This window comes from Coloeus monedula, assembly GCF_965178545.1.
Source record: "Coloeus monedula genome assembly, chromosome: 5".
NCBI classification, from domain to species: domain Eukaryota; kingdom Metazoa; phylum Chordata; class Aves; order Passeriformes; family Corvidae; genus Coloeus; species Coloeus monedula.
Window position 1 is genome coordinate 59,466,101 of NC_138785.1, and position 18,773 is coordinate 59,484,873.

Below are 18,773 nucleotides of genomic sequence, written 5' to 3' on the forward strand. Positions count from 1 at the left end.
TGTTTTCTTTTTCAATGCTGTAAAACATCATCAAACATAACTTATATGTCCCTCTCAACATGCTCTAGATAATTCTGTGAAAGTGAATGCCAAACATACATTCTTTCTGTTTTGAAATAACCTTATAGTTTCAAAGATTTGTGATAAACATGTTTTCTTTCTAAATAAAGAAGACACTTTGTTTGATGAGATAATATTTTACCTTAGTTTTCTAAAATATGCCGAAGTGCAAATGCTCTAAAAACTGAGTAACAGCATATATTCACTGCAGATATCAGTCCATTTTGAGAATAATGATATTTATAGCATTTGAGTTTTTTTACTTTTTCACAGACATGTTAGTTGCTGGTATTGTAGACTGACATCTTTACTCAGGTTTATATGTAAATCATCTATCCAAAACAAAGGCTGAAGAGCCAAGAAGCTGTTCCTATCACAACAGTTCACTTGACCAAAATAGTTTTGTGTAGATTTGTTAGTACATGATATCTTCTGCCGTAACATTCACTTCTTCTGTTTTAGTCTTAATTTTAGGGAAATGAATCCCACTAATGGCTATTAGCAGCAAATTGACTGCATGTGCTGTGGCACTTGCCACACAAATCCAAAAACAGTCTTCAGAGCGTTCCTCTAAGATAACGAACCGAAAGACATTTTCCCGAAAATTGGCAATTCTTTCTGTGAGGTGATGAAGTTTCACAGCAGCCATGAAGCTGGTGACTGCAAGTACTACAAATCCACCTGCAACAAAATGAAGTATTTACCATTATCAAATCAAAACAATACAGACATTTTGATTGTGCCTCAAAAGACTTATTGAATACATCAGTGAGCACTCTACAGAGTAAGGATAGACAAAAGCATGGCTTAAAACCTTCAAAATGCTTAGGCTTTATTGTATGGGCAAACATACTTTTATCAGTGACACAAAGCCTAAAGGCTGGCATTCATAGCTCCTGTTAAATGTTGACTAGACGCAAGAAGCTGAGATGCCACCTGGAAGTTCTGTTTTGATAGGTGAGAATTCACTGCAACCGTCATTGTGCTCACAAATATTTAAGTCAAAGAGGTATTTACCAAGGCAAAAGAAGGAACTTGTATCATTTTCTATGAGTGTAACTAGAAAAAAACACTGGTAAATGACTTTACCTGCAAGGAAGTTCCAAAGGCATGCTCCTGCTGGACCGTTAATAGCCCGGTAAGGAACTTTTATTGCATTAAGAACGCAGAATCCAAAACTGACCAGAGAAAAGAAAATGGCCACACAGAGGAATATTATGATCATCACATGCAGGCCTGTGTTCAACTTTTTCACCATGTGTGGGAAAACTGTCAAGGAAAAATAAATGGTGTATTCAGTGTATAGCTTTTCTTGATGATGGTAAACATCACACTGTGCTGCTGCTTCAAATTCAGTTTATATTTAAGCAAGACTATTTTTTACAGAGATGTGGAATTCAGCTAGTTACACACACCTCAGTTCATGATGCCTTATTTTTCAGTGCATCAGACAAACCAGGGATATTCTGCTACAGGAATAATCTACACAGGATCTGTGGTTAAGGATTCAGGCTTAAGTCCTGTTTATTTATCTAGTTGTGTTAATGTCTTTATCTCTGCTGCTGTATTGTCTGCTGCATACTTTCCTGTCTCTTTTTCACCTCTCTTCTCTGTACCAAACTCCTGATTTTGAGCTTCTCATTCCTGTCTTATGCTTTTAATCTCATCCATTTGGAGTCTCATAGTTTCCTTGTTTGGCCCCTTGCTGCTTAAAATAGTATCACTTTTTCCTGTGTTTATTTTCTCATGTTCTTTTTTTCTATTCCTCTCTTTACTGCTGGCTCCAGTGAGATCTGCCCTGATTTCATACATCCTAATCCCACAGGTTTGCCCTTTAAGATTCTCCTCTTGGTTTCTCATCTCATGTTTATAGCCCCTTTATGCTTTTCTGGGCATCTGGCAGGGTTTTATCTACAGATGTAGGAAGCTTGTAAAGTATTGCAGTCAGGTAGGCTTTAGGTGAAGTGCTCCCATGTTTTGCTACAGGCACAAGCTCTCCTTAAGCAGACTGTCACTTGCTTGTCTCTAGAGAACAGTAATCTTCTTGGTTCTCTCTTCACAGTAACAGGTGAAGGGGGGGGCAGATTGGCCAGCAGCAGGAAATGTACACCTGAATGTTTAGTTTATCCTGCAGCCCTTCAGTAACACAATCAGAAGAAATGTGAGTAGGGAATTGTAGGTGACATGTTGACTGAGAGGAAAGAGAGAGGCTGATTGAGAGGAACCCTAAAAGACAAGGTGATCAAAAAGAGACCTTCAGCATAGCACTGCACACTCATACATGTTTTGAAGAACTTACTGCCTAATTACTAAAACATTACTACAAAGAAGGTATACTATATTATAAACAAATAAATAAATTAATTCCTTCCTGTGCTGCATAACTGACAAAAAAACCCCAAAGTCCAAACAAGCCACCTAAAAAGTAGGCAGGAATAGTTAGTGGATGTCACCATGAACATCAGGCGTACAATTTGATCATGACATGACAGAATTATAGTAGATTCTGTAGAAAAAAATCATATTGTAGAAATCCCATACAAAAATATTGTGATTCAACAGATCTGTTTCAGTAGCTCATTCTGGGGTTATAGCTGGGCCTGGTGTACAGAGGAGCTACAGGAGACTGACAAGATGAAACGAGGGGACTAAATGAGAATCAGAAGTATATATTAGAAATGGGAATCCAAAAACTAGGTTGCTTTCTGACTGGAAAACAACTGGCAGTGTAACAACAAAGCACACGGAATTAAGCCTCCTTACAAACCATCAGAGATTTTAGGGCAGTTGTAAGGATTATTTGGTCTCTTTTCTGAGTCTCGCAGCCAAGTCCCAAAGACTTGGGTCTGGCTTAGTATGCAGAAATAAGAATCCATGGGAAGGATATTTCTGTGGAGACTCCTGACACAATCCAGCAGTATTTGCTATGCACAGGCAAAATGTGTGGCTTCCCCAGCTTGTTCTCAGGGTTTGACTCAGTTGTCAAAACATAAGCATCTTATGCCAACTTAGGTGTCTTAGGACCATCATAACAACCCCATGGGTCTAACATACATGTTGCACTATATATGGGACACTTCCAGATGCAGCAGCTGGAGGCCAGATATACATCTTGAGGAGTACAAAAGAGCACTGGATACCTATTATGGCAATTGAGTCATGCTGTCACTGTCCCAGCTAAAAGCGAGTGTGCCAGCCGTAAGTCTACTCTAGTGAATGTTAACAGAGGGAAAGGGGATGTACCAATAACAGTAAATTACCTCAATTTGGAATTCCAAAGTGCCAGAGGTACTGCCATACTGCACCATATGAGGTGTTAGCTTTGTCTTGATCTATGGTGCCAGTGAAGTCCCATTTATATCATTACATCCCTCAAGAAAAGTCTCACAGTTCTTGCTCCCCAGTAAATTCAGAATGCTTAGAGATTAAGGGGGAAATTCAAACCAGAAAAATGTCATGTCAAACACAGAATCCCCAGTCCTGCTCACCATTGTGCAAAAGTAACAGCTTTGTGTATTGTTGTTTGAAAACAGTATTGTGAAAATATCAAACTCAATAGAGTTATTAAAATATTTAAAAGGGAAAATCTCTGGAACACTCGTTGACCAAAATGTGTATTTGTGCCTACTGAACTTAATGACCCAGTTTTACAGTTCTAATGGAGAATTCTTACTACCTTCAGTGAGAGCTCTGTTTGTCTAAGGAGTGCAGGCTCATGTCCTCCAAATGCATATCAATGTGCTCCAGCGTGACTGTGGAACATTATGCCTTCCTCTCAGGTTACACAGGAAAAAATCTGAAAGTTTATTAAATAGTCCAGAAAGTTGTACAGAGTTTTAAAGGAGATTGGCTACCTTTTTCTTCATCTCTGACAGAATGGGGTGAAAGAACTGGGATTGGATGAGCATGACTGCTATGTCCATGTCATGAAGTTGCAGCTGCAGTCAGAGCTTGAGCAATAATTTGGTTACTCTAAAAGTGACCAGTCCAAATTCATCCAGTTTAAAAACTGGTCATGCTGATCTAAGTTGAGGTTGCTCTGGTTCTTTTCTCCATTCCCTCTCAAGTCCCACAGTCACACCTGCCTTCAAGTTTTTATAGGAGTGCTTGTGCAGTTGTGTAGTCAGACACGATCCTGTGGGAAAACAATTATTTATTTTTGTAGGTTAAATTTTTGGCCAGTTTAACTTCTGAACTACCTCACCACAACAACTACCAGAGGCAATGCAAAGGTTGGGACAGGACAGCATTGCTGTGGGCTAGGGAGAGGGTGAGACTGCAGCAGCTTCAACTCATATTGGTTTAAGTTGCAGGAAATCTGTACAGTGAACTAAAAATCTTCAATGCAAATTACCATTTTCACTACAAAACAGGATGACTAAAATGTGGAAATTATCGAGCATACAGCTCAGTGCTTTCAAGACCACAAGAAAATATTTTACGTTAAAAGGAATACATTTAGAAGAGTTTCTACAAGTGTTAAGAATTCAGCAATTTATTGTCTCCAAACTTAATAGAAAAGAAGGTGAGAATTTCTTCAACATTATTAATACAGTTAGTGGTGTGTGCTATGGTAGACATTTGCATTATGACAGCCAGAGAAATACAAAAATGTGGCCAGCTAAATAAATCTCTGCTTCTTAAAGGGAAAAAAACCTCAGAAGAGTTCAACAGAGAAGGCAAGGACAGAAGCAGAGAGATGGCAAAGCAAAACTTGGCATAGAAAAAGTCAGTCAAGGGGAAAGTATGATTTACAGGGTCATCTCCAAATGACTTTCACCCCCTTCACAAGGCTAAAAGGAAACTCTCCATCTATCCCTAGGGATCTTTTTTCCCATCTTGATTCCAGGACTACAGAGTACAACTGTAGCAAAAATCACTCCTGAAATGATAGAAATTTTATATTCACTCTCAAACACCAAACCATAAAGACTGCATATTTATTTAATAATAATAATAATTTGCATTCTACGAGTTCTGTAAACAAAAAGAATAAAGTGCTAAATTCCAACTAGACATTAGACTAAATATTCAACCAAAATTGTACTTACTTGTGAATTTGGAACGCCGCCCACCCAAGCCACACTGGCGTGTTTTGCCGCCCCGAAAGAGTCCATAGTAAATTTCTCCAATGAACTTTACCAGCTCTGGATCTGTGGCATTGACCAAATCAGCTCCTGTTTTGCAAAGGATCTTTCCAGTCATCCACTTTGGGGTCCCCATTGCAACAACAATCAAGATAAAAGACACAAAACTTACTAGAGAAGCCAAGGAAAATAACGTCTTTTTAAAGCAGCCAGGCATCCTAGTGCTTTCAAGGGATCATCTCCAAGCCCTATCTGCAGTAGTCAGTTGTATTTCCCACTTTTCATCATGCTCCAAAATCCACAGCCGAATATCAGGCATTTCAAAATACTTATCTTTGTATATTGAAGGTCTAGCAATTAATCTGCATGGTTAAAAATCAAGGCAAAAAATACATTTTCCTGCAACATCCTGAAATGGTTGCAAGTAAGGGCTTCATTACATTGTAGCACGGTGATGCTTCTTTCTGCAGTAAGTAATTCTATCTCTATGGCCTGTCTAATATTTCCTCAAGGGTTTAATTGTCCTGCTCAAATGACATCAAGTTTTTTACTGTAACCTCATGTGAAGAAAATTTCGAGAAGAATCCAGTTTCTTAGATTATTAAAGAAAGCGGGTAAACAGTTGTGTGCAAGGGACAAAGCATTAAAACAGTGTAATTTGGCTGGAGGATTCTGCTGTCGCCTGAGCCGTGCTGAGCTTCCCGGCGCTTGCTCCCACCCAGCTTCTAAATGTCACTGCAGGCAGAGTTATCTGAAGGGCAGAAATGATGGGTCTGGAATCTTCTGAATTACAGCGGGGCGCACAAAGCCCTTCGCAGCCGGGGTGGCCTGGCCAGCCGTGCCGTAGCCCAGGGCACTCATGCGGCGTAACTCAAGCTACAGGTGCGATCCATGAGCGCTACAGAAAACCGGCCGTAATTGCCCGCACGCTTCTACGGTTACTGCTACCCGAGCCCTGGGAGGACCTTCAGAACCACTAATTACTTAATTAACAGCAGGACTGGTAACACGGCCCCCTGGCGTGGCTCGGCCGAAGTATTTGGACTTCGCCTCCTCCGCCTGGCCCCGGCTCCGCACGGCCCGGGCGGGCGGCCCAGCCCCGCCCTTGGCACCACCCCCGACCGGGCGCTGCCGCCCCTCGCCCGCCCCGCGGGGCGGCCCATCCGCCGGCGGGAGAGCAGCAGCGGGCATGGCGGCGGGCCGGGTGCTGGTGTACGGGGGCAGGGGCGCGCTGGGCTCCCAGTGCGTGCGGTACTTCAAGTCCAAGAACTGGGTAAGCGCCGGGCTGGGAGGTGGCGAGGCGGGACGCCCCACGGGGGAGCGGCCGTGCCCCGCCGGGCCGGGCGCTGCGGGGCGCGGGCCGCTAACGCGGCGTTCCTCTCGCCGTGGCAGTGGGTGGCCAGCATCGACCTGGCGGAGAACGCGGACGCCAGCGCCAACGTGGTGGTGAGGGCGACCGACTCCTTCCCCGAGCAGGCCGAGCAGGTGGGTCGGCGGCGAGTGCGGGGCGGCCGGTCGGTGCTGGGTGGGGTGGTGCCCCAGCCAGCCTCCCCCGGGTGTGTGCATCCCTTCGGCCGGGCGATGCGCGCAGCCTCGCCGCGGCTGTGAGCATCTCTTTCGCTGCCGCCCGCGGTGAGCAAGGCGGCTGGAGGGATGGGTCCGGCTCCATGCGGGAAGCAGGAGCGCAGTCGGTGGCGGTCGTGCGGCCATACCGTGAAACTCAAGGTCCTTCAGCTTCTGCTCGTCGCTTCTTTTTAATTTTTTGTAATTCCTTTTAACTGGATACACAGAAAGAGCTTGATCCGGGATATTGGAGGCTCAGCACATAAGGCAGTTTTGCTTTGCTTTTGTTTTGACTTTTAAAAGTCACAGACTGAAGCAGGTGAGTTGTAATGAAGATGGGTAAGGACATCTTAAAATGCAGCACTTCTTTCAAATACCCTGACTTATAAATGTGTTGTGTGTAGGTAGATGGCATACTCAAAGCGTATGAACCTAAACCCCAAGGGATCCTAGGGGAATACACTGGTTTCCACAAAAGTGAATATGGGAGAATCTAAGACAGCCTAAAAAAATACTTTGCTGTATTCTCAATAGATAAGGTTTAGTTTTTGCATTTTAAGGTTCAAACCAATTTCTGTTACTGATATACTGAATATCTACCCAATATGTTTTCTTTATATCTACACAACCCCTAAAGCTTCGAAAGAGTAACATAGAATATTTGCAATACAATTTTCAATATTTTTTGCAAAAGCTATTGGTTCTTTTTCTCTTGTTGAGAGATGAATTGTTTGCTATTTACTTTGACAGAGAAAATTTGTAGCCAACAAATTCATTACCAGCTGCGAGATCTTACATTTGAAAGAGAACAAATTGTAGATACCTAAAAGTATACAAGCTCAAATTTAACAGCCAGGCTCAAACTGATGGTTGTGATCTAGACAGAACCAATAAGAAGGCTACTCTTTAGTTGTTTTTCTTGCACTGTCATCAAAAGTGACACCAGTAGTCCTAGTCAGACCTGGAGTTTCGTCCCCATCTTAAACGACACCATACTTGGAAGAGAACCTGCCAAAAGCAAGTCAATAATAATTTTTAACGATAGAGGTAAGGGTCAGGTGTTTCAGCTCTGATGATCACTTATTTCCAGTGACATCACACGCTCTATGGCTTTCATTCATCTGAGTTTCACCTATAGTTATTTTTCAACACCGTTGTTTTGAGTTCATAGATCATAAATATTAATTTTCTATAGCTGTTTAAATTGCTTTGTCTTGTGTTACTCAAATACATAAGTAGGAAAAAGTAACTTTAGGGCATTCTTGGTGTTTACCTCTTTACCTTATCAGTTCAGTGTTTTCAGTATATTCTTATTCTATGTGTTGAAGGTGACAGCAGAAGTTGGAAAACTTCTTGGTGAAGAAAAGGTGGATGCGATCTTGTGTGTAGCTGGAGGATGGGCTGGAGGCAGCGCCAAAGCCAAGTGTAAGCCTTTGGTACAGCCATGCTGGTGAAAACATGAAGGATAGCTGAGAGAAGTCCTTAAGTCTTTCTTCCTGAGTCCAGAAGAGGACAAAATCATAAAAGTACAAAATAGCTCAGTCACAGTGCTTCTTTGTGCTTCTCTGAATTTTTGCTGTCTGTTAAATTTGCACAGCATTTAGTTTCTTCAGTAATGTTTGTTGATGCACTAATTTTTTTCAAAAAGTTTTTGATGTGCATTCTGAAGGAGCTCAGCATTATTATCTATGAGCTGACATTTCCTGAGATTACCGGTGTCAGGCAAGTTATAAAAGACAGTGCTGGGTAGAAGTATTGATGTTGTTTCCTAAGTTATTGCTTTATGCATAAAACTTCAGTTGCCTCCTGCAGTTCTCTGAGCTGTTATTGTGCAATACAGTATTGGAAGGCACTGCCTAATCATGCTACAGAAAAAACCCTTCAAAAAAACCCTTAAAAAAAGGCTTTCAAACATGTAATATTCAGAATGAAATTTTATACTTTGCCCACTACTGTAGAGATACAAGAAGAAAAATAACCTTTTCTGTCTGGAGTAAATTTGGTAAAATGTGTCCTTTTCTCCTCCCTTCTGGTTTGGATGTTACAGGCTCAAAGAGAAAGGGGATACAAAAGACATAAATGATATTTTACAATGTGGAAGTAAAAAATGGTAGAAAGCATGTTTTCATAGTGCTGTTGCACTCTGTGTGACAGTGAGGATATCAGAGTTAAAAGTCTTCTTTTGACTAATTTCACTAATTCTCTTCCTAATCAGCTTTATACAAAAACTGTGACCTAATGTGGAAGCAGAGCGTTTGGACATCGACTATTTCCAGCCACCTTGCCACAAAACATCTGAAAGAAGGTGGCCTCTTGACTCTGACAGGCGCTCAAGCTGCTTTGTCTGGAACCCCAGGTAAAATGCAGTGCATGACAGCTGCAGGGACACCAGCAGTTAGAGATGGCTGTTTATCTGAGCATTCTTGTTTGTGAAGCAGTGGCTTCACACCCCAGTTCTTGACGTCTAGCACAAGTGGGACACTGCTGCTGAAATGTGTAAGGAAAGTGTAATTTTACAGGTAGCAATATTGGATCTCTCAAAGCCGTGGTGCAAATACATAGAATCGGTGTTTAAATAATATTTGATGTACATTGGTGAAATGTACTCGTCTAGTATATGGTATAGAAAAAAGTTTGGAAAATAATGAAGGCTAGAAGCACACAGCAATGTAAGTACAATGTTTAGACAAAGTTAAATTTCCTATTCGTGTTCTGAAATAGAGAGTCCTTAATTGAACAGTCTTTCTGTTCGTGATGACGCAGCTGATTCTGATAAACATGCTTGCCCTGTTCATGTTCTGATTTAGTCTACCTTTGCTTCAGATGTAGATAAGCTTGTTGATTGTTGGCTTTGCACTCCGCTAGCTATTTAATAGGAGCTTTATTGGATTTTTAATCTTGCTCCTCAACCATGTTGGTCTGCATGGAGGAAGAAATCTGGGAGCAATTTAAAATTTAAAAAAAAAAAGGCACCAACACACAAGCCCACAGGCAGCAAGAGGAAAGTTGGAGACAAATACTTCTATTTCCCAAGCTTTATTAGTGTCATTTCAATGATATTTTTAAGACACAGATACTAAGATCTTAAAACATATACAATTTATGAATATTCTTGAAAGCTTTGCCTAACACTCTTCGGGCAAAAATATTCTATATATTTTCTAGTTAATGATTAATCTTCTGTGTTTATAGTGTCATCTGCTATAGTCAAAGATAAAAGGTTTATTTTGTGAGAATAAGCAGATGAATAATTTACAGTGAACTGCTGACTAACTATATACAAATGAAAAAAAAGTGAATTCTGGCAAACTTTCATGGTTTTTGTTTGGGTGGTTTTGGGAGATAGGGACCACAACACAGGAATCAAAGCGATGTGCCTTCCTGTTTTGAACTAGCTAGTTTCTGCTAGTCTGAATTGTTCTGAAAGTCACAGCAGTGCTTTGGGCAAACACATGCAACTTATTAACATCAGGAAGAATTGGGAAAGAGTTGTTACTCAACTTCTGCAAATATGCCTTATTAGCCTTGTTATGACCGGCTGTTCTGGAAGAAGTAATCTTTCTCTTGTTTGCTCTTAATGAGATTCTTCTTTTCCTATGAGAAAATGTTGCCTCGCATAATGCAAACTGAAGAACACTGAAAATTACATGAACAGTGACAGAAACAGTGTGAGAAATGTATCAGGCATGAAAAGGTTTCTAAGAAGATTTAGAATGTTTAGTTTAGGCAAGATGAGAGAGGAATATGAGACACATGAATGTTCTTATCATAACAATAAAATAAGTTAGCTAGTGCTGTCCATTATTGCTCCTAATAAAAGTGGGTGTGATACAATATGTATTTCTATTATATTCAAAATATGTCTTCAGGAATGTTGGAAAGGGGTGGGGTAGCTGTATAGATGGGTAGGAAGAAAGACATTCAGTTGTAGTAGACAAAACACGTTCATGTTTTCTTAGCTGCTTAATCTGTGTCCGGACTTCTTGACAGATGCATGCCTTGAGACATCTGAGACCTCTAGCACCCTGATTGTCCAGATCTTGTACCTGAGCAGTGTGCTTTATGCTCTGGTTCCTGCTGCTTTTACACTGCTAAATGCTGTCTGCCTAGAAAACAACAGTTTTTAGGAAGAAGTTTGCTTTCCCTACACATTATTTATTAATTTTCTACCATGAGGGTTGGGTTTTTTTGTAGTTTTCTCTACAGGGGCTGTCAGACCTGGGGTGCTGACAAAGTGAATCCCAGATCTGAAAGGGAAGTGAACTGTATCTGTTCAGGTCCAAACTCACGAATACCTTAGTTATATGATTAAAATTAATAGAAGAGTGCCTTATTAAAATCTATGAGCATCTTCAGACTTTGTTATATTTGTGAGCTTAGCCCTGTAGGTCACATCCTTCAGGATGCATTTGGATACACTGACTGAACATGCTTGACTTGGTAAGCTGCTTATTTCTGTAGTGCTAAGTTAACTGAGTTCTGTGATAGTTCCTGGATGTCTACTAAAGCCCTCTTATTATTATCAGTTTTTTGTTTTAATATATTTTAAAAGTGTGATTCTCTTCTGGCTGTGGTAAGTGGTCTTACTATTCATCAAACAGTCTTTAGTTTCTGTCATGTTACTGCTGACATTGAGAGCTGTTCTGATTGTGCTCTAATTTGCCTGTTTTTGATTTTCAGGGATGATTGCCTATGGCATGGCCAAAGGAGCAGTGCATCAGCTTTGTCAGAGTTTGGCTGGTGCCAGCAGTGGCCTGCCATCTGGTTCTGCTGCAGTTGCCATTTTACCGTAAGTGGTTGCTTAGCTGTCTCTGCCTGTGTTGTTTTATTTAGTTACTGCTGTAACCTACAGCCACACAGATATGCTTGCAGTGTCCTATTCACAGCACCCAGCCTCTCAGACTACTCACAGAGAAAGGGGGCATCTTGACTGGATGAACAAAGTGTTACACAAGTCACCCTAAATATGATTACATTCTTTTCTTTGCCTTTGCAAAACAGTAGTGGATGTTAGGATTAAAATTTGATTTACTTTTAACCAGTTTAACTGTAGCCATGCATTGTCTGATTTCTTTATTTCAGTATAGACAGAACTGTAAAAATGAGATGAACTGTTCAACACAGTTTTAGACTTAGCTGTGTGATAATAGTAAGGCAAAGGATTACTTCAGAGGTTTTCATTTGATTAAAGATGCTTCTTCATAAGGTGCTGCATATCTATGCTTGATTGGTGAAAGTAGACCAAGAAAGTTTAGCTAGTATTTGCCTGCTTTCATTTGCATCAGGAAAGCTAGTAAAAAGTGGATGGCCTAGTAGGTCTTCACTATGTTTAATTTTATCAATTCTGCTGCAAAAATTAAAAGTATTTTTCTTGCCAGGTCCATATCTAGTTCAGGACCCAAAGTTTAAGACCAGAGAGTTTTGTACAGGGATTTGGTACACTACCTGAATTCTCCCTTCTTTTGATTTCCTCACACACACTTTTAACACACACTTCTTCAGGTCAGACAAGAATGGCATTAAATGTGTTTAGATGATTGACACCACCTTCTACAGAGCTTTACAGGCAGGCAGACGCCAAAATCACTGGATTCTTGTACATGCTGCTCTTGGGTAGTTCTCCTGCAAAACTCTGTTCTCAAGTGAATTTTTGAGAGGGTAAATATACCTTGGATTGTCAACAGTATCTCAGTGAGGGAGTTCTGCAAAGTTAACCCTTTCATGTCATTGTATGTAGCATAAATATGTATTGTCAAAGTTAAAACTTCCTATGTTTGTGCATGTAGTCTCTCAAAAGCATGGATGTAGTGCATATGTGCTGTGCAGTACATGAAGCTTATTGCTGCCATTCCCTGTCTGGATGAGAGAGGTGGGAAGGGAGCTGCAAGCTAAGTGTTGGCCCCAATGGACAGTTCGTTGGTGAGCCCAGAAGCTTGGGGCTCTAAGTTGGAGCCTTGGATATACATTGAAACTAATGACTACGTTCTGTTAACACACGGGGAGGATGCAAGGGAAATCCATACCACATGGTGTAAAAGTCAAGCATGTTACAGCAGTGAATTGAAGCAGGTGGTGCTCATCAGAAACATGATATATAAATAAAAGGCTTGCTTATCTTTTTTAATCATAGGGTTACCTTAGATACGCCAGCAAACAGGAAAGCAATGCCTGATGCAGATTTCAGCTCCTGGACACCCTTAGAATTCATTGCAGAGTGAGTATCTGTGGGATAACTAAGCAGTTCCTCACTGTCCCTCTTGCTGCTGCATCTCAGTGCCTGTTCTTTTTAAATAGGTGTCTTGGATTTGGGTGGATTTTTTTTTCCTCCATCATCTTATTGTTTATCTTTCTAAATCACATTGAGTTTAATTGCACTGGAGAAAATTAGCCTAACGCCATCAACTTCAGTATACATGAGTTATTTCAGCAAGGAAGATAGCCTTAAGCAGTTGGAAGCCAGAGAATTTACTAAAGCCTGTAGACAAATTAAATTGCAGACAGCAGGTGCAGGAGACACCTGGCTTAAAGATAAACTGCAAATAGGCATGTAAACTTGGGTGGGTTTCTTTTTCCTTTAAACACTTTACTGCCCAGTTTATGGCATGTTAGTTCAGTTCTCTCAACTGGCAACACTCCTGCTCTTGTTTAAAAAAATTTAGTATTATCCACAAAAACTTGTCCTGAATGATGTTGCAAAATGCTGAAGCTGCAGCTGTATCTTATGTAACGGCAGGCTGAGATTATCTGCCTTACTGTTCTCATTCCTCAGGGTTAGAGAAGGTGCAGCGTGAGTATTGCATTCTGCAATGGGATGGGGAGTATCAGAATTTCTGCTGAGAGTGAATTTTTACATGTTTTAAAAATCTTTTAGAACTGACAGTGAAATTGCGTTTACCTATTGCTGAGTAGTTTAGTTCTGACATCAGATTTCGTTTTTTGTGAATTTTTTTTAAGGTGGATGCCAGAGATGGAAATTTGCAGTTGCAGCTGTTTAGTTGAAGCCTCTGCAGTTGTCTGATGAGGCTCTTTAAAACAGGCCCCATCAACTGAATTTAGCTGGCCTGAAAATATTCAGAAAAAGAGCCTTAATTTATTGTGCTCCAGAGATGGGGTAGCCAGATGTTGCAGATTTGCAAATTAATTTTTTAAGTTTAACTTCTGAGTAATTTATCCTTATAGGAGAACTCAGTTGATTGTTTTGTTTTGTTTCTAATTTCCTAAAATTTAACCCCAGCTTTGAAAACTGAAAATCTCACTGCCTGTGCAGCATTAGCATCTGTTGGCAACATCTGCATCTTGGGAAGGATGCAGGAAATTCTTTCCAATATGGCACTTGCATTTTGTGCCCTGGAAGCTCTTGTTGGATAGTGGGTTGTTCCAATATGGCAATTGCTATGTCTGCACCATTGGAAGGGCTGAAGGACCTGTAAAATATCCTTCACTTTCTCTATTCTATTTTGAGGAAGGAGTTTATATTGTGTTTTGATAAGGAGTGTCCTGGTCTGCTACATAGAATGTATCCATCTTACTCAGCACTATTTTGGATGTCTTAACAGCTTTTTTCCTCCCACTGAGACCACTTTCACAGTTAAATGTTGAAATGTTATAATGGCCTGTTGTCAGAGTAATGGGTTTAGCAACTCTATCCTAGCCAATAAAACTGTATTTCTTTTATATATATGCTGTAAGAGCAACTTAAGTAGCCCCTCCTTCCCTTTTTCAAATTATTTTTTTAATTGGGAAAAAACCTAGCCACCCTGACAATTTGAGCTCCTGGCCTTTTCCTTTGAGATGTTTTGGAAATCCTGTGTGCTCTAAAGCCCCTTGAATTTCTTTGGACCCTCTGTCCAGTTCTGAGGGTTTGAATCCAGTGATCACATCACACAGAGAACACCAGAGAGAGCAGAAGGAAAAGTAATAGGCTTGTATTTTATTCTTCCTGTCAATATACCTGATAGTAGTTGTTACTTTTTTGTTCTTTCTCACCCTGTTCTATCCATTTATTTTAAAACAGAACCTTTTATAACTGGATGACAGGAAAGGATCGACCAAGCTCTGGCAGTCTAATCCAGGTGATAACTACAGGTGGGAAGACTGAACTAGTTTCAGCAGCACATCTTTGATGTCAGTCACTTAAAGTGATGAAACTTCAGCAAAGGAGAAGCTGTGGAAAATCTGTGCACCAGTATAATCTGAATGGTCTTCTGTATCCAGTGTCTGTAGTCATTCCGTTAATTGAACCAGATTTCAAGTAATACTTCTGTGTTGTCAGTTGTGAGCTATCAGCATTTGTTTACCAAATAATATCAACTGGTCTGTAAACGAAAGTTGCAGGCTTTGAAGTCTGTAGATGTCCTAGTCCTGAGCATTATATGGCAACTTACCTGTTTTCTGTGAAATGGGAATTGTGCTTAACTATGTCATGTGATTGCATACATAATGGTTGGATTTTTTTCTGTCAGTAAGTGTTTCTGGCAACTTACTGTAACTCTTTCAGTATTCTGTCTTTTTCTGTCTGAGACTATAACCCCACCCCCTGCCTATTATGTTGTCTGTAGCCATAGGGAACACCGCAGGCACATATCATATCCTAGTCGTGTAACACTTTTCTTGTGAATGTTCCACTTGAGTTAATGAAACTGAATAGAGATTACTCACTTGAGAAGGAATTCTTAATTTGCCTTACAGTTCATAAGCTGCTCTCAGGCCTACAGTTGAAGGATAAAACTGTCATTCTGTCAAATGAATAGCATGCCTTTCTCTTAGTCATGATGGTTCTTGACTTTTTTGAAAAGCAAAGTGCCATCAGGAAGTAGAAAAAATGCACTTCTGTTTGAAAATGGAACTTTTTGTGCTAAATAAATGTATATTGTTTTATGTACTGGTTGTCTCCATTACTGTAATCCCAATATCTTGATAACATTTAATTGGTTTAGTTGAAAGTACAGTTCAGTTGTGGTAAAGGACTTAATTTTTTTTACCTATTTAATTCTGATAATGGTGCATGGTGTTTCTGCCAAAGATCTACTAGCCATGCACAGAGGCAGGCCTTCAGCTGGAGCAAATGTTTTCTTAAACTCAACCATGTTATGTGGAAACACAATTCAGATGCAGAGTGCAATCATTACCTGTTCTGAGCATAGACTTACATGGAATGAGTACTATCAGATTTTTGGGAACATCTTGAAAGCAATTAAATATAAAAAGTTGTGTATATGTTCTCCCTCTGAACTTTTTTTGTTTTTATTAACTTCAGGCTTCTGCTGGGGAAGGATTTAGTGCCATGAGTCAGGAAACCTTTCCCCTCTTTCCACTGGAAAAGCTCACATGTGCCCATGTTAATTTTAACATGGAATGGTTGCCTGTTTTGATATGACTGTCTCTTGTCTCTTTACTTGTTTTGTTTTGCTGTATGCAGAGGTGGAGGGGAATTTTTCTGTCCTGTCGAAACGGTCCAGGACTATCAATTTGTAAATCTGCTTTTGATTTTAAGTGAAAAGCTCACAATGATGCTGCTGCACCAGCAGTTTCTACAGGCTCAGGGTACAGACAAAAACTGCAAGGCGCTGGTAGGGAATGAAACCCTGGGGTGCTACTCAATTATTCTGGAAAAGGGGGTAGCTATCATACTACAAACTAACATGATTTGAAGGCTTCCCTTTGCCAAGCTAGCTAAAAGAGTGAATAGTGTTAAAGCATAATTGTGAATGGAAAACTTCTGGATTAACTTTCATCAGTTTTCAGGTATGAGCAGAAAGATACAAAAATGACATTATTAAAGCTGGAGAATGAAAATAGAGTTGAGTGTGTGACAATGAGGCAAGTGTCTGTTAAGCTTGCTGCTAAAGGTGAGAGATTTAACCTGAGGAGTTTGATGTTGAAGAGCCTTTTTGTGACCAGTTTCATCCTGTGTCTCTCTAAACTTAATTTCAGTTAACTGTCTAGGAGTAAAAGCCACCCTGCCACTGCAAACATCTGGGTTGCCTGGCTTCTTCAGCTGGCCCAGAGATCTGGTTGTGCTGTGATTAGATGTGTCTTTGTGTGGGTGTGTTCCATATGGATGAGCTCCCTGCAGTGCCCACACACTACAACTGGAGACCGTAGGCCTGTTGTGAAGATTTTCACAGAGTTACGGCATGGTTTGGGCTGGAAGCGACCTCTGAAGATCATCTAGTCTAACCCCCCTGTCAGGCAGGGATGTCTTAGTGCTTATTACAGACATAAGTATGTGGATGAATTTCCACTCTAGTGTTGATGGAACCTCTGAATTGCTCATATTTTTATTTTGCTATTTATATGGCACAAATAACAACGCTAATACTGCAGAAGTTAGACACTTATCCTACTTTAATTAAGGGAATGTAATAGGTGTATTAAGCAGCTGAATTTACCGTGTTTTTTTACTTAGGACTGTACAGATGTTGTCATACCAAAAAAATCACATGCCCAGAGCCCGTTTAGTAGCCCGTTTTCCTATGCAACCTTCCTTCAAAGATGTGCGCTGTTTATTAGGGAGGAAGTCAGTGAGGTCTGGGGAAAAATAAAACACCAATCACGTCAGATCAGTCCTGCTTACACTACATCCCACTTGTGCTCAGCATTCTGGGTTTCACAAGTGTAATATTGCTTGAAAAAAAATTATTTCTAGATCAAGCCAATGCACCTTGGAGAAAGTGATGCAAGTGCATGGCCCAGCCCTAAACGCAGTTCCAGTCTCCCCAAAATGGGATGGCTCTTGCACATGGCAGCTGATACGAAGGTGCAGAGATAAAACATAGCTTTGTCAGAAGGCCAGGGCAGCGGGGACAGGCCTGCTCTGTATGAATGGGTTTTTTTCCTACAGATTTAGAGAAATCAGATTTTAATAAAGCACACATAAAAGGCTTCTGCAGTAGAATATCAGTAGTACCATTATAAATCCAAAGACCTCTGAGCACTGGAAAAGAGCTTGTTTTTGACATTCCAGGTGCTAAGTGTGTGGGAACTTGTGCTGCTGTCTGGACTGTGGCTGCTGTCTTGCAGAGCCTGACCTGTGTACAGTCCCTTTGCTTTGCAGAACCTTTGGTTCATTACAGTGTTGAGTCCAAAATATTTTCAGAGTTCACTGGGAAGTGAAATTCTTGTATTTTACCAACAGGTTTAATTTGTTTGGTTATATTTTCATGAGCAAATTAGTTTTCTACCAATTATTTAATAAAACCTGCCACAAAACAAAGATTCAGAATCATGCCCCACATCCAAGGAAAATGGAAGTTTCCAAATACAATAATAGCTGAGTCATTTAGCAGGTGCAGTTCTACAGTAACCCAAATAGCACTTTAAAGTATTTTGTTGCAATAATTATGCTAAACAAGCATGATTTTTTTTTTTTAATAGTGGAATGAAAACTACTACCACAACAAAAAGTAACATTTATCATCTTTCTTCTTCCTCGTATTGGCTCACTGGAAGAAAACAGATGGGGACTGCAATAGCATGTGGAGATGCTTCAGACTAACCCTTGCAGTGTTGAACAAGGTGAGAAGTAGGCAGACATCTGAAAGGCATTGCAGAAGTCAGTAGCAAATGTCACTTGAGATTTAGATCTCTGTCAGATGCTGTTATTCTTGCACTTCCTGAAACACCATGTTCTAAAGGATTTGCTCTATAAATACGTCTGGTCCCAACACGGTCTGTGAGGGTTCTCAGGGTATGATCACAGACTCCCACGGCTAAACAAGGCTGATCTTCAGGAATGCCAGTAGAGGGCAGAGATTTCCACTGAATTGGGGAGATTACTGCTAAGGAATATCTTTTTATCAGCGAGGATTTTAACCATGCTACAGCCTCTACTGAGAGGCTCATCCCCATTTCTTGCTTTAGTGCCCACAGTCCCACCCTTCTGGCCTTTCTTACACCAAGCACATGCAGCCTACTCCCTATACCAGTTCCAGAAACCAATCCATCAGCTTCAAGCAGATCAAACCAAAAATAGCAACAACACCCAACAAACACCACCACTCTCAATACACAGACATACTCATGCACAAAACAACAACAACAACAAAAAAAAAGAAGTAAAGA

At 40.5% G+C, this 18,773-nt stretch overlaps 2 protein-coding genes across 2 annotated transcripts; one reads left to right on the plus strand and one right to left on the minus strand.

The window, feature by feature from the left end:
- Positions 1–475: 475 nt before the first annotated feature.
- CLRN2 (clarin 2) lies at positions 476–5,364 on the minus strand (the record flags this gene model as incomplete). The annotated part of the gene is made up of 3 exons (XM_082281946.1): positions 476–741; positions 1,150–1,329; positions 5,112–5,364. The coding sequence occupies 3 exons, from the start codon at positions 5,362–5,364 to the stop codon at positions 476–478; spliced, it is 699 nt and encodes a 232-aa protein (XP_082138072.1).
- A 940-nt stretch (positions 5,365–6,304) lies between these two features.
- QDPR (quinoid dihydropteridine reductase) lies at positions 6,305–15,591 on the plus strand. Its single transcript, XM_082281429.1, has 7 exons — positions 6,305–6,420; positions 6,540–6,632; positions 8,039–8,135; positions 8,926–9,066; positions 11,391–11,499; positions 12,841–12,924; positions 14,725–15,591. Exons 1-7 carry the CDS (start codon positions 6,337–6,339, stop codon positions 14,831–14,833), a joined length of 717 nt encoding a protein of 238 aa, XP_082137555.1. The 5' UTR covers positions 6,305–6,336; the 3' UTR covers positions 14,834–15,591.
- Positions 15,592–18,773: the final 3,182 nt, after the last annotated feature.